General features: G+C 48.4%; 1 protein-coding gene across 1 annotated transcript in view; it reads right to left on the bottom strand.

Moving 5' to 3' along the window:
• Dmbt1 (deleted in malignant brain tumors 1) overlaps positions 1 to 4,276 on the bottom strand; it is a 44,140-nt gene extending 39,864 nt beyond the window's left edge. Inside the window, exon 1 of the mRNA XM_023709054.1 lies at positions 4,214 to 4,276. Within this exon, the coding sequence (XP_023564822.1) occupies positions 4,214 to 4,274 (61 nt within the window). The 5' untranslated portion in view covers positions 4,275 to 4,276. The remainder of the gene's footprint in view (positions 1 to 4,213) is intronic.
• Between the last annotated feature and the right edge of the window lie 11,330 nt (positions 4,277 to 15,606).

Genomic DNA, 15,606 nt, shown 5'->3' on the forward strand with positions numbered 1-15,606 from the left:
GATCAATCACATGCATCCCTAGAAGGCGTGCTATTCGTCTGCCCTGCTGCCTCCTGAAAAGCCCTCTTAAAACAATGAAATTCCATTATAATTTGTCTAAAAAGAAACTGTTCTGAAGCAATAACGCAGGGAGACTGGGTGTAAGTCACAAGCAACTACTGCCACCATATGCAGGAGCCTTGAGCACGTGAGGACTCTGGTGTCCCAAGGGATCTCGGAACCAGAGCTTTACTGAGACAAGCGTTCTCAATGATGAGCGTGTCTTAATGCTTTCCTGATAGTGTTTAGGCCGCCAAAAGCATATACAAGGAAACAGCAGTGCTTCTCAGGGTCAGCTGGGTAGCATGCGGCTGGGGCGGCTCTGGTACATCTCTTTCCTGTCGTACAAAGCCCGGCACAGGAGCCTCTAGGCTGCTCATCACAGAGGTGCGAGTCAGACATTGGAGGTGGTGCAAGGTGCGCAGACGAACACAACGTGAGCGAGGGATGGTTCCTGGGCCATGCACAGCCGGATCCTAGAAACATCCCCAGACAGCCTTGCGCAAGAGGCAAGTGCTAGGCTAGCTTCTGGGGAGGGTGAGCAGCAGCTATAGAACCACACATGGGGGGGGGGTGTGTGTGCGTGCGTGTGCGTGTGCGTGTGCATGTGTGCATCTGTGTGACTGTATAGATATGTGCATCTTTGTATTTAAATGTCTATACATATGTAGATGCTTGTAACTATCTCTATCTCTGTGTGTCTGTAATTGTGTGTAAACATGTATGTATGCATGTGTCTCTGTATGCTGCTCTACATGTGCAAAATATGTTTTAATGAGTGTGTGTGCATGTGCAAGTATCTCCACGTGTGCCTATATGCACATGTCTGTGTGTGCATCTTTTTCATGTCTATGTATCCTGTGTGTATGTGTATCATGCCTTTCTATGTGTACCTGTGTCTATGTTCGTGTGTGTGCCTAATTGTATGTAAGTGTATAATGTACATGTGATTGCTTCTCTCTCTGAGTATATGCTGGCTGTGTCCTAAGTGTGTTGCACGTATGTCAGGGAGAGATTTCCAAGTGAGACAATGTCCGTGGAATTTAAACAGAATGGGTCGATTTGTCCCGAAAGATGAAGGCTGTGGAGACTGGCAGATAGCTGGCCCATCAAGAGTGAAGTGGCCTGGCCAGAGGGGGCGCTATCGTCGCGGGGAAGGCTGGAAGCACAAGTCCCCCGTATTAGCAAACAGTGAGCTGCGAGCTGTCCCAGCAAACAGGAAGAACCCATAAATCCAGGAATGAGAAAACAGTGACAGCATGTGGGGAACAGAAAAACACAAGGGTGTTGCCAGGCAGGGTGTGGGGACACACAAAGCCGCAGAAGACAGCGGGTAGGGCCCTGGGGTTAGGATGGCCGGCCGGCCGAGCGCTTGGACGGGCGCCCAAGGTGAAGCCTCAGGCATGTTCCTCTTTCTACGGCAGGCAGCAGCTGCAGCAGGTGAGTGCCGCAATGCCCAGCGCTGTGTGTGCACAGTACAGGCTAGTTAAAAAAGAAGCGCTGTGCCAAAGAGCAGTGAGACGTCTGTGTGGCCCGTTATTTGACTCAGAAATGTCCTCTGGAGAGAGGACAATGCCAGACACATTAAAAATATCCTCACAAGGCTTCAAAGTCCCTCCAATAATTTTTCTCCTTTTCAGGGCATGAATGATGGCCACAAACCCAGTTAAATTGTGGAAAGAGTGAGAAGATTAGCAATCTGCCAGAAATGAGTTTATAAGCAATTATTAGTTTCTCATTTTGTAAAGCATTGACCTTAAAGAAATGGGCCCAACGGAAGTGAAGTTAAAAAAGAAAAAACTTCTGGACTAATTTTGGATTTAAAGAAGGGTAGCAAAGTTACTAGAGCGAGTTCCCACATACCCCTACCCAATTTTCCCTAATATCGCCATCTTTTTTTTTTTTTTTTTTTAATTTCTCACAGCTGCCACACCAGTGCTAGTATGCTCCTGCTAAATAAGCTAGACTTTATTTGGATTTCTCCACTTTCTCCTTTTCCAGGAGCCTATCCAAGATCCACATCACGTTTAGGAAGTTACATTTGGATAAAACATTAGGAAAATGCCTGGAATAGGAACACTGTCCGTTCTGAGGCTCCGTTTGCCAGCCACTGCCTGGGTAATTTCATCCCTTCACCACCTGGGGAAGGGCAGCAAACATAATCACACTTGCAAATGAGTAAACTGAGGCTTGCAGCAGCTCCATGGCTGGCCCATGGCAGAGTCAAGGATGTCACTGAACCCAGCAGTGGTGCCGTGGCCTCTCCTGCCCACCACTACCTGGGCACCCTGTCTTTCTGAGTTTGTGCAGAGAGAACCCAGAAGAACACCCCCTGAGCCAGGCCCCATGCTGAGCTGAATGCCCCAGTCCTTCTCTTCTGGTCCCTACAAGGGCAGGAATGGCTAGCTGGCCACAAGCGCTGCCCACATGCAGGTTCAGGTCCCACCCCAGTAGCCTTCCAGCTGTTAACCTCGACAAGCCACCTTTCTGAGCCTGTTTCCTCACCTGAAATGTGGAGGCAGCCGCATCTGTCTTTGCAGTTATAAATAGATTTCAGTTAGAGCAAAGAGGCACCCAGCGTAGGGTGGGATCCTAACACAGAACTGCAGATACAAGTGCACATGCACACATATAGCATCGTGATACTGTGGCAACTCCCTCCAGCCCAGAGCGCTGCAGCCTTTTGACCTCCAAGACAGACATGACTCCCGTGTTACTAGTCAGAGCCACTGCAGTGTGTTCTGTCAAAAGCTGAGGCTGAGGTCCCACCTTCCCTTCCACATGCCCTCTAAAGGAGACGCCAGCAGAAGGTCAGCCCAGGCCCCAGGCTGCCCCATGCTGGGACCCCGAGGCTCTCCTACAGGAAGGAACAGCAGCATCCTCAGCCAGCTGTCACACACCTCCCTGCACAGAGCCACTCATACCAGAGTCCGAGGCCTGGGTTTAGGGGTGTTGCTTCCGTAAAAGCTGTCTCTCCCAAGTGAACATTTATCTTTAGAGCCTCCCTTACCAAGTCCAGGGATGAGCCATAATTCTAGGAGTTATCCACAGCTTAGATGATTCCCCTCTTGTCTCCTGAAATTTAGGAATCTAGCAAAATAGCACCAAAGAAAGATATGGGGGCACAAATGAGAAAAAGGAAAGAAGACAAGAAGGGGAGAGAAGAAACAAAGAAGGAAAAATAGAGGTGGGGTAAGGAGAGGGTGGGTGTCAGACAGATGAGAGAAACAGCCCAACAGAGAAAGAGAGAGAAGGTGACCCAGAGAGACAGAAACAGAGGTGGAGATGGAGGCAGAGGGAGACAGAGGGAGAGACAAAGAAACAGACAGAAGGACCAAGAGATAGAGACAGGCAGAGATAGAGACAGGTAAAGAGAGAAGAGACCAGGAGAGATCCAGTAGACCAGAGAGAGTCTCTCCGTGAGACTCAGAAAGACATGGTGCCTGTATGGTGGTAGTCAGGAGAGACCATGGCACCACTGCTGGCTTCAGTGACATCTTTCACTCTGCCATTGGCCAGCCATGGAGCCACTATTCTCTCACATAGCCTGAAAAGATGAAAAGAGCCTGAGATTCAAGAACCGCGATCTGTTGGTTCTTTCAGGTCTACCACATGAGAACCCAGAGCCTTGCTTGAGTGACTGGACTTTGAGTCCCTAGCCTAAGCGGTGAGTGACAGACGCAGACTTGGTATCATAATGATTCTGTCTGTGCAAATACTTGACCTGCTTTGCTTGACAAATATTGGTCTTTATAAAAGCACCTGCAGAGAGAAGGTGCATGTGGGAGCATTCAGAGGAGAATCTTTTCTGCCCATTTTCAAAGCATACAAGCCCTACACTTAATTCATGGGCCTCTTAGTAGCGCACACTCCCTTCCTGAACGTCAGGGGCTTTTCTAAGCCCAGCACATCATTTCCTTCACCGAACGACTGCCTGACAACATTGACGCAATTGGCTCGTTCTAACTACAACCTTGCCTTTCTCACCCAGAGACAAAACAAAAGCTAAGCATTCCTTCTAAACATTTGCAGATATTTACAATCACCAGCAAAGAACCACCTGATACAAAATCCTAAATGCAAAACTCCAGCATGGAGGAACAATGAGATCAGATTTGGCAGGATCTGGACTTGAAGGATTACAATTAATGAATTCAGTCATTAGATATAATACCTGTAAGGAAAACTTGACCCCATAAAAGACATATGTGAAGGTTGATCCTGGAGATCCCCATTGTGCTGGGTTCCTCTCAACAGTGAGAAATCCCTTGCCATTTATAAGTTCCCAGCTAAAAGAAGGAGTGTCTTCCAGGGTGATATATTTCTACTGCTGTCGTAAATCAATATGAAGGAAGTAAGGAACTTGGTTAACAGTCAGTGGCTAATCTGCGGGAACAATTTGGGTGTGTTTGATTGATTGTAGTATGAATAACCTGGACAGTGCCCAGCTGCCAAGGCAATGACATTACTGATATAATTTCCAACTTCCTTCTAAGTGAACCTCGAAGACTTCCAAGTGCTCCCTGCAAGTGGGCTTAATTTTAATCCTGGAGAGTTTGAGTTAACCTGTGGGAAGCAGGATGTGGGCTGCTGGGCAAATAAAGGACGTGGTGCCAAGGGGCAAAGCATCTCTTGAGGATGGTTTGTCATGGCAGAGCCTTCTCTGATTGGCCCCTGTGCATATAACATAGCCTCAGAGGAATGAGAATGACATTATTGCTGATCTGACTTTAGTGTAGAAGGGATGAGGGATGATTCCACTACGGACGCGTACTTGCCTCGGCCCCCAGCTTCTGTGCTTCTGTGTCTCACACTAATTCTGTAACGCAGCAGCTGGGACACATGTGGCCTTATACTGACCCACTTCTGAGGACTCCATGCAGCCCTGCTTTCTTGTGCTTGGCATTCCCACTGTGTGAGGCTTGGGACAAAAGGCACAAAAGCTGCCCCTCATCTGCCTGCTGTATTCCCAGTCTCTCTGGTTGGGTTTGTGATGTAAACATCACCTCACTCTTTGTTAGCCTCAAGTCTTCAAACCCAGCCTGGGACAGTCCCCTGGACTCTAGCAAGAAGGCTGTTCGTCATTTGGTTGTATCAAGACATTTTCCAGGGCTGGGGTCCCATGAGAAGCCAGCTTTGCAGGGCCACCTCTGTCTTCCCACCCATGAACAGGGTCATGCTCTCGACTGAGTCCCCTAGGGCAGCGGAGGACACCCTGTCATGTGCTGTTAACCCAGTCTCAGCACTCCATTCTAGCAGGGTGCCATAAACCAGCCCTGTATCAGTCACGTAGCATCTGGAAACCAGGTGGGACATCTGCCTCGGGCTTTATCCACATGAAAGTGACATTCCAGCTTTGGTGTCTGCTTTACCCAGCAACCCTTCTTTTGGGGGATTCTCAAGTCTTCTTCACCCCTGGGAAGAACAGATGTGCATCCCTGGGGCAGGCCACAAGGATTCATGCTCCTGCTGTCAGTCCAACAGCTGGAAGCATAGGAGACTGAGAGCAGGGCTGCACATCTGCTGGGAGACCCTAGGAGCAGTTGGGTCCTGCAGGGCCAGCCTGAGGAAAATGCAGAGGCTGGGGCTGGGATCATCAAAGAAGAGTGTCACGACATGTTAGCAATGTCTGCTCCAGCACAGCAGGGAGAGTGGCAGAAATGCAAAGGACTGTGAGTGACAGGGCAGACAGTCTGCTTCTCACCACAGGGTGCTGTCTGGTCTTCAAAACAAGCACAATGAGGGCAATAAGTATTTAGGAAAAGCATTGAATCAGATGGCAGGGGCAGTTCTCAGACAGGGTGGCTCTTAAAGCAAATCTTGAAAGATAAGATTTGGGCCAGCCCAGACAGATGGATGGATGGATGGATGCACAGACAGACAGAATGAGAGAGACAGAATGAATGGGGAGGCTTCCCTCTCTGCCTCCCCATTCACAACAAAGCAGGGGCGGTCTCTCTGGCTGGGTAACTATGAGGATGAGGAGACCTCAGCATCTTCCCAGCATTTCAGCTCACAGGAAATACCCCTCTTGAGGACTCTGTGACTGTCCCCACTTCATGGTTTTCTCCTTTTCATTATTTTGTGACCTTGTCCTTTCCCCATGGCAGCTTGCAGCAACAATCCCAAGATAACAGGGCTTGGGAACTTCTTGTTCAGGGGATCCCAGGATAAAGGAAGGGGAGAGAGCCTGGCTGTTGTTTGAAACCCAGCCTAGGTAGGTGGGAAATGGGTGCTAGCCCTGGAACAGAAAGGACACGGCAGCGCTGGGCACGCAGGTTCACAAGACACTGTTCAGAAGGGTCTCCTTTCGTTAATTAATTGTATCAGCACACTTTTGACATAGGTAATGGTTGTGTTCATCGTGAGGAATTTGAACCTGTATATAATGTATCTTGATTCTTTCTTTTTTCCCAATCCCTTCCCTCCAACCCTTTCCCCGCCTCCCCATTCACAAAAGCTGTTTCTGATCTTTGTTTCTATTCTCTTGTTTTTCCTTTTCCTTTCCTTCCCATTCCTCTTCCTTCCGCTTGTTCCCCCTCCCATTTGAACATTTTCTCCCTACTTTCCAGCATCTGTCAACCATTCTGGTCCTTATTTACCCTTGTGGCTTCTCACACTAGAGAGACAACTCGACATGTAAACATGTGCATGTGTCTGATTTAGTCCACTTAAAATTATGTTCTCAGGGTACATCCATTTACCTAAAAATGTCTCCTGTTTTTCCTTCTTTATGGCAACGTACTACTCAATTGTATATAAAAACCCATGTTCTTTATTCTTTCATCTGTTCCTGGGCGTTTGAGCTATTTCCAAGATTTAGCTATTACAAATTGTGCTGCTATAAACATAGGTGTGTATATATTTCTGTGGAACGAAGCTTTTGACTCTTTCAGGAAGATACCAAGAAGAGGAATAAAGGGGTCAAACAGAACATCTCATTTTAGTTTATTCTCTACTAAGAATGAAAAAGTATTTGTTCTTACCCCCAATCTCTCTGGCATGTGTTTTGGTTGATTTCTTGATGACAGCCATTCTTTCTGGAGTGAGGTGGACTCTCAGCATTATTTTAGTTTGCATTTCTTGAATGAAGCGATGTTGAGCTGTTTTCATATAATTAGCTGCTGTTTGTACTTCACCTGAGAAGTGTCTGCTCCTTTCAGATGCCTGTTTTTGTACTGGATCTTTAAACTTGGAGGTCTTCTCTTTTGAGATCTTTCTATATTCTGGATATAAGTTGAAAGGTATCTTCTTACATGAAGAGGAGGGTTCCGAAGGGAGCAGCCCTTGGGCAGCAGCCACTCTTCCCCCTGGACCACCTTCCCTTTCCCACTGCTCAGGAGCATCTGCTTCAACAGCCCCAGGGGTGGAAGATCACCACCACGCAGTTGCCCTTGCTAACACAAAATTGCAAGGGCAAAGGGCAGGCAGAGAAGCCTGTTACAGGTGCAAGTCAGAGCCTGGGCCTCTCATGAAGCACCTTCCCAGGCAAGCAGGAGCCTACCACACTCCATGGAAAACACCAAGGGGACCAAGCCCTGGAGGCTCTGCACCTCAGGGGTGGTCTTCAGGAGAAGTGGTCCTGTGGCAGCTGTACATGGCTTTTTATTTAAAGCAACAAACCCCTTTCCTAGAAGCGGACTAGTTCTGGTTGAGCACCTCCTCCATACCAGCTCAGGCATCCCCCACCATCTCCCCACCCAGCTGCCTACCCCTTTGGGAGGCAACCTGCGACCAGGTGCGGAGACCCTAGGGTGGCCTCTTGCCTGAGCCTGTGCTGGGTTTCTGGCTGAGCTCCTCCTTTCTCTAAAGCTTGTCTCTCCCCCAACAAATGCCATGGGAGGCTGGAGGGAGACCAGAAGTCTGGAAGCAACAAGGGCCTCCCACCTCTGAGGCAGGTTTGATTTCTGAGTCCAGGAGCCATGAGACCAGAGAGACCAGGGCCCATGGGCTAAGGGGACAAGAAGGACCAAGAGTCCCAGGGAGCAGAGCACTGGGCCCTTTGAACTTCCCACTACTGTCCCCTCACAAGGCCATGGGATAGTGGTGGCTTCCTGCAATGTGTCAGGTTGTGCCTACATCTGATTTTTACACAGTTAAGTAGCACCCCATAATTGTGAGCTACTGTTAGCACCAGAATGATATTTTGGCATAATGTATATGTCATCTATAATGTCACTCTCTTTTTCCCTCAGAGAGCCTGTCTTTCCAGCCAGGTCATAAGTGGCCATGCTGGCAGGGTCGCATGAGTCATGGTCCCTCTCTGTTTCTCTGTAGGCTCAGTGCCCCAGGCAGAGCATGACTGGCCATGGAAGGCAGCTTTGGAGACCAGCTGGCCTCTGCTTCCCAAGGTCACCATCATGTAACCTCTGGCTAGGGATGCTGAGGGTCAGAGAGGAGAAGTGACAGGAAGCACTGGCAGAGTCCAGGACAGCATTCCCAGTGAAGAGATGCATGAGTTTGATGCTCACCAAGTTGCAACCCACTCGCAGATCTTGTGGTCCATGAAACACACAAATCCATTTGTGTCTCGTGCATCTTTCTCAGAGCAAAGTTTATTCTCTACTAAGAATGAAAAAGTATTTGTTCTTACCCCCAATCTCTCTGGCATGTGTTTTGGTTGATTTCTTGATGACAGCCATTCTTTCTGGAGTGAGGTGGACTCTCAGCATTATTTTAGTTTGCATTTCTTGAATGAAGCGATGTTGAGCTGTTTTCATATAATTAGCTGCTGTTTGTACTTCACCTGAGAAGTGTCTGCTCCTTTCAGATGCCTGTTTTTGTACTGGATCTTTAAACTTGGAGGTCTTCTCTTTTGAGATCTTTCTATATTCTGGATATAAGTTGAAAGGTATCTTCTTACATGAAGAGGAGGGTTCCGAAGGGAGCAGCCCTTGGGCAGCAGCCACTCTTCCCCCTGGACCACCTTCCCTTTCCCACTGCTCAGGAGCATCTGCTTCAACAGCCCCAGGGGTGGAAGATCACCACCACGCAGTTGCCCTTGCTAACACAAAATTGTTAGCACACTTTCTCAGTGCTTTCACCATGGTTCACAGGTCTAACACGTCCAGACCCACGACCTCTCCTGCTCTCCACCTGTATTAGTTACTCTTCTCTCATTGCTGGGACAAATACCCGACACTCAAAAGGAGGGAAGGAAAGGTTTATTTAGCTCACAGTTACTGGAGGTTTCAAGACACTGGAGGAGAGGTGGGGCCCTGCTGTGTCCAGGGTCATTGATTCATTGACCCTCTGTACGTCTCTGAGAAAGCACAGGCTAGCCAGTTTAACGGTCATGTCTCTCTGTTCCCATCCCTCGGGCCCGCCCTGATCCTCTGGCTCCGCCTCTCAAGCCACCCATTGCTCCTCCAGCCTCATCTGCCCCATAACTTACATGAGGCTTTGCGGGGACAACTGGACACAAACCATAACACCACCCTAACAATACTCCAGCTCCAAGCCCTTTGCACTTGCTGCTCCCTCTGTTTTCCCCTGATAGCTGTGAGCTTCCAGGTTTTTCTAACGTCTTAGCTCCCCCATGCAACCATTCCTGACTTCTCGCCAGCAATGCCAGTCCTGATCTTTATCCTTTTTGCTATCAAGTCTCCTTACAATTTACTTCCTGATTCTTTTACCTGTTCCTTCCACTAAAATACAAGCTGTACAAGGCAAAAAGTTGTCCCCCCTTCATTCATTGATTTAGCATAGAGAACAATGCTTGACACACAGTAGGTGCTTCAGGAAACATTTGCCAACTGCACTGTGAGCAGAACCAAGCCTCCCTGCGTGGACTGTTCGGGTGAGTTCCACATTCACACAGCAGCCGCAGGCTGAGGATCTTTCATTCACTCCTCCCAAATCGCACTGAGATCCAGAACAAGTTCCAGCCTCAGCCAGTGGGCCTTACCGTGTCTCATGAGTTTTTGGACTGGGGAGGCACAGGTAACAGACAAGAAGTAAGTGGGGAGAAGCTTTCAGACCATGTTAAGTACCATGAAGAAAAACAAACAAACAAACAAAAAAAAAAAAACCAACCTGGTAGTAGAGTAGAAAGAAGGTGTTTCGAGGAGTGCTCCTTCGAGTAGAACCAAAATTTCCCATGAACAAAATTACTGCCTCCAGGAGGAGAATCTGAGGCTCATAGAGGGTAAGTAACTTAACTCGAATCACATAGCTGGAAAGTGGTAGAGACAAAACTTGAAGTCTGGTATTTTTCCACTAAGCTCTGAATTCTTCCCTTTCCCTTCTTGGGCCTTGGGCTTGAGTTCCTCCACCCACAGGACACCTTGCTCTTCAGAAATATTCAGGGAGGGGAATACAGAAGGGAAACGCTTCAGGCCACCAGAACTAGTGTGGATTTACCTGACATACCATCCTCCAAAAGATGCCAAGTGGCCTCACTTAGAAGAAGAGAGAGTGTTTCTAATGGCAACACTATATCTAAACTAACACAACTAGAATCACATAAGCAGCTTAAGGCCCCATAGCACCTGGCAGCAAGGTGGGAAAGGAAGAAAAGATCAGAGCTGTCATTCCCTCAGACCTCAAGAGCCCTTTTTCCTTCTCCAATCAGCACCAACTACGAATTTCTCATTAAGGCACATATTACTGGGGAAGCCTCTCCTTGGGGTGATTGTAACTGAGCAAGTAAACCAAAGTGTGGATCCAAGGACCACAGGATGAAGCACTAGGCAGGGGCTGGGGACAGTGGGTGTGGCTACTACAGGCAGGACCTCATGTGGAAGGGCCACATCACCCAGCTATAGCTCACCCCGGGGCCATCAGATCCTCGGGCATCTAGTCTGTTAATTACACTCCTCGGGCACTAACTGGTAAACCAGGAAGCCAGTTCACTCACTTACAATAGGAGTATGCTTTGGCTCCAGAATTATCTGCTTGAGAGACCAAATTATATACCAATAGTTTGCTTGGTAGCAAAGAATGAGGACAAGGAAACTGAATGGCATCCAAAAGCAACTCTTACCAGGATAAAGAACCCTGTCATGGTCCCTACTTAGGAAGTTTCCATATAAAGAATTATTCTATAAAGAACGACTCCATACCTCCAAACATTTGTTATCATGATTTCCCACACCTTGAATCCCAGGCATATGCACTCTGATGTGTAAGAGACGTGGGAGACTCGAATAGGCCACATGCACACTGCAGCAACCATGAGCTTGGACACAACCAATTCAGCTCGTTTCGTAAGTATTTGTGTTCCCTTCAAGTGCACCATAAGAGGGTATTTGTTGATCTTTTGACTAAACTATTTGGCTCAGTTTCTCTAACAAAAGCCTTACGGTACGCAGAGGACTGATGTTGGGGGTCACTATCTGCCTAGGGGGTGAACCCAGCTGTAGGGCCTTTCTATATCCCCATCAGCACCTTCTCCTGTGACTGGAGAAAGGATGTGATGGAGGAATATACAGGATCCAAAGGGACCACCGGTATGCCTGACAATCTAGAAAGATAGAAACGACCAGCTAAGTCAGATATGATCAGATAAGAATACCTTAAATCAGATCTGTCCAGGCACAAGGTCCTGAGTTCTATTCCCGGAACCAAAAATAAATAAATAAAAATTGGCTGCACCATTCATGGACAGGGAATGGTGCAGTGTGGTTACAGGACAATGTATGCAAGCAACCACAGGCTTGGGATGGACTGGAATGTACCAGAAGTCCAGTGGGATAAGCCGCCACAACAACAACAACAACAAAAGATAGATCTTAGGGCGCCCTATGTTACTGGGAGGACTTGAGTGAGGGACAGTCATTTCCCTCTGAATGACCAGGCTGTACCTTGGCACTAGCTTTGGGGCAGATCTGTGTACTGAACCCCAGCTTCTCAAAGTGTGGGCCCTGGACAACCAGTATCAGCTGCTTCTTAGTACTACAAAACCTGTGACTGCAGAGTAGGCACCTGTGTAGGGTTTTTTGTTTATTTGTTTGTTTGTCTAAAGGATCTTGCTATGTAGTTCAGACTCATAGTGATCCTCCTGTGTCAGCCTCCCCAGTGCTAGAATTATAGGTATGTACTACCATGCTTGGTTTTGGGGTCAGAATGGCACATTCAGGATTCCAGGGCCAAGAGGGTATGCAGTACCAGGGATCGAACTCAGGTCCTTGAGTTTGCCAGGCAGGTGCTTAGACCAATGAACTATCCCCCCAGCCCTGCAGTGCAGGTTTTAACAAAGGCTACAGGGGACTGCCTGCCTGGCTGCATGTGGAGAGCATGTGAGAGAGGTGAATGCACACACAGAACCCCATGTGTATGTGCCAGGCTTGCTCTGCATCCAGGGCACCCAAATGAATGAGGCGTGGCCCCTGTTCTTTGTCAAAGCGTATGTCAGTAATTGCAGTGACATAAGCCAAAGCCAATTATGTCAGGGAAGTAGGGACAGGGAGACAAAGAGACTAGACTGATCCAGCTATAGTTTGAATCATTCCCACCAACTGAAGCTGCCACCAAATGTGGTGGGGGACCCAGAAGAAGGGGGTGTTGGAGACAGCTCTGCTGCAGTCCTCCCCTTTTGGACCTCGTGCTGGACTGCATCTTTTCCAGCAGCCTTGGTAACACTGGGTATGCCCCAGAGCTCATGTCTCCCCGCTCGCCCCTGCCTTCAATCCCCTGAGTACATGTACACCATGTGCACTGAAACACAACCTGCACATCCAGTGCATTGGCCCTGGAGAGGAGAGGCAGGCCCTTTTTGCTGGAGGTACAGAGAAAAAAATTCCTGAAAAGAGGAAGCCTGAAGGGGAGAGGGAAAAAGAGTAAGGTGGCTCTCCAAGAAAACCTGCAGCTTTGGGCTCCAACAGCTGGGCCACAGCTGGTAAAGACAAGAGGATGAATGTGCTTCTGGGGGGGGCTTCTGGGAGGCCCAAGTTAAAGTCTAAAAACCCCATAGAGCACCTACCTCTGACTACCAAGCTATGCCTGCATATCCATGCGCTATAGAGTATCTTAACTGAAAGTGGCCCCCAGTTCAATTATAACTAATCATAACCTCATTTACATTGTGGGTTTAACACACACCTTCATGGGCTTTAGGAAACATGACAATTCCTCAAAAATCCATATGAGAGCTGGACATGGGGGTGCATACCTGTGATCCCAGCACTCAGGAGGCTGAGGCAGGAGGACTGCTGCAAGTTTGAGACCAGCCTGAGCTACAAAGTGAGTGAGCTCAAGGCCAGCCTGAACTGCATAATGAGACCCTGTCTCAAAAAGACCAGGAAAAGAAAAATCCACATGAGGACAAAACCTCTCATTTCTACAGGAAGGAGAAGACTCGCGCATGACTGGAGTGTTTTGTGTCCTTTCAGAGAGCTACCCCTTCCCTGTAGAGACCACATCCAAGCTCTGACACATTGTTTCCTGGGGCTCTGAGCTCTGCTCACTGACCTTCCACAATGAGTACATGTTTGTGGAAAATCTATGCTTTTACTTCTACTTCTGCGTGTTCTGTTCAACTGTTTGCTCAGGATACCAAGAACCTAGGATAGTCACAATCCCTGAAGAGACACTGATCAAGATAGTTGAAGGGCTGATGTGCAGCTGCCATTGGGGAAAAAATGTAACTCCCAACCTACTAGGTGTCAGATACATCAAGTCTGTGTTCCCCAAAATAGAGGACTATATCCTAAGGAGCAACAGAAGTTAAGAGTAGGGAAACATGTGGGGTTTTTTTGTTTTGTTTTGTTTTGTTTTTTGTGAGAGAGACAGGAGGGGACTCAAAAGTGGGTTGGTAACAAGCCCATTTCTCAAAGGAAGTTTTATAGAGCAAAATCAAGAGGTGGGTCCAGAATGGGCCAAAATACAACCAACCAATAAGATTCCAAGTATAGCTGCTTGGGCAATAGTGAGCCAATGGGGAAGCAGATCATGTAATTACCATACATGGAGAGAATGGAGACCTTTCTAGAAAGGGATGGATCAGGAGGTCCTGGTCATTCACCTGGGAAACTGATGCCTGCCTAGATTTTACTGGACCGGGCGATATCACTCATCTTATCCCTTGGGAGGCAGGTAGGCCTGGCCATTCCGCCTGTATCTTGAGGCCCGGTCTTCAGCAGTCACAACTGTACTGTGTTCTCATCCTCTGTGTCTACTCCCTCTAAGGGTCATGAGCAAGGTGCCAGTGAGGCTGGGCAGGTGACTGGTGGACGAGGGACAGAAGCTCCAGGGACGTGAAATGAGTTGTGAGTCCTTCACCAGCTGTGTGGTGAAATAAATCAGGAAAGGGTGGGGCCCTGGGCCCAGACAGGTCCCAGCACAGCCAGCTGTGGTTCTGGGAGCTGCGAGGCTGGGATGCAGCTGCTGCAAGGCCAGGGGGCTGCAGCTGAAGAAAGGAAGAGGCAGTGGGCACGAGGCTCTCCTAACCCCACACTTCTGGCGGCACATGGACTTGCCTTCCAAATTGGATTTTCTAAACTATTGGTAGCAAATTTTCAGATTTGACTGTTGAAATCCAGCACAAGGCTGTTGATTTTATTTCTTACGTGAAGAGATTTTTAAAACTTGTTTTTGTCACTGCCATTTCATAACCTAATGGATATTTAAACAAAAACAGGTAAGAGTGATGTAAATTTAGAGTCAAAGCCAGGCCCTGTGGAGAAGTATCATTTTCTGGTTTGGCCACAGACTAGTGAATCTTTGTCCAGTGATGGGGTGGATGCCTGTGAATATGTCCAGGGCCAATGATGATGGAGGTCATTGGGAGCATTCCTGGCTCTGAGGGCCAGGAGGTGGCCGGGGCCACCCTGTCCTCTTCAGCTCATGCTGACCCTGCACCTCCTATGTCCCCTTCCAATCCCACTTAAATCTTCTGTGGCTTCCCCCATGCCTGCATGAGGACAGCTGCACAGAGGGGCCTCCAGCAGAGACTGCACGTCCAGTCAGCCAGGGGCAGCTGGGGCTCCCATTTCTCACCCCAAGGCAATGACTGTTCCCACTGGTTGATCCAACTAGATTCCAAGTTCTTGTGAAAGGCAAGCAAAGAGCTGTGAAACTGCACTTGAGGAGGCAAAGCAGCTATGTTTTTTGAAGGTCACGAACAGAGAAATGGTGCCAGGATGACAAAAAAAAGGGCACACTGAATGCCACGCAGATAAATCAGGCTCTTGAGCTCAAGAGCGAGACAGGAAAAATAGGAGCACATGCCTTGGCCTGGGGTTGTATAGAATGCTCCTAGTGTGACCCACGCTCAAGTGGGTGAAGGAGTATGATGGCCTAGGGTGGTGCTCGGGCTCAGCGGGGTAGAAGGGAGTGAATTCCTCAGTGCCCTTGTGTCATATCTGTACTATGACAGCTGGGCACCTGCTCCTACACAGGGCAAGAATTTGAGAGGGATGACTCTCCTTGCCCTCGAGGCCATTCCCTGTGCATGCCTGGCTCCTGCTCACTGGCTTCTGCCCTCTGACTTCCAGCTGGGCTGGTCTCCCTTCACTCGAGGCTCTTCTGCCCACCTCCCTTTGTTGCCTTTCTTGAGGAGCGTTCACATTTTTTTTCTTTTAATTTTTTTAATTTTTATTTTATTTTATTTATTTGTGTGTGTGTGTG

Source organism: Octodon degus, unplaced genomic scaffold (assembly GCF_000260255.1).
Source record: "Octodon degus isolate 3935 unplaced genomic scaffold, OctDeg1.0 scaffold00010, whole genome shotgun sequence".
NCBI classification, from domain to species: Eukaryota; Metazoa; Chordata; class Mammalia; order Rodentia; family Octodontidae; genus Octodon; species Octodon degus.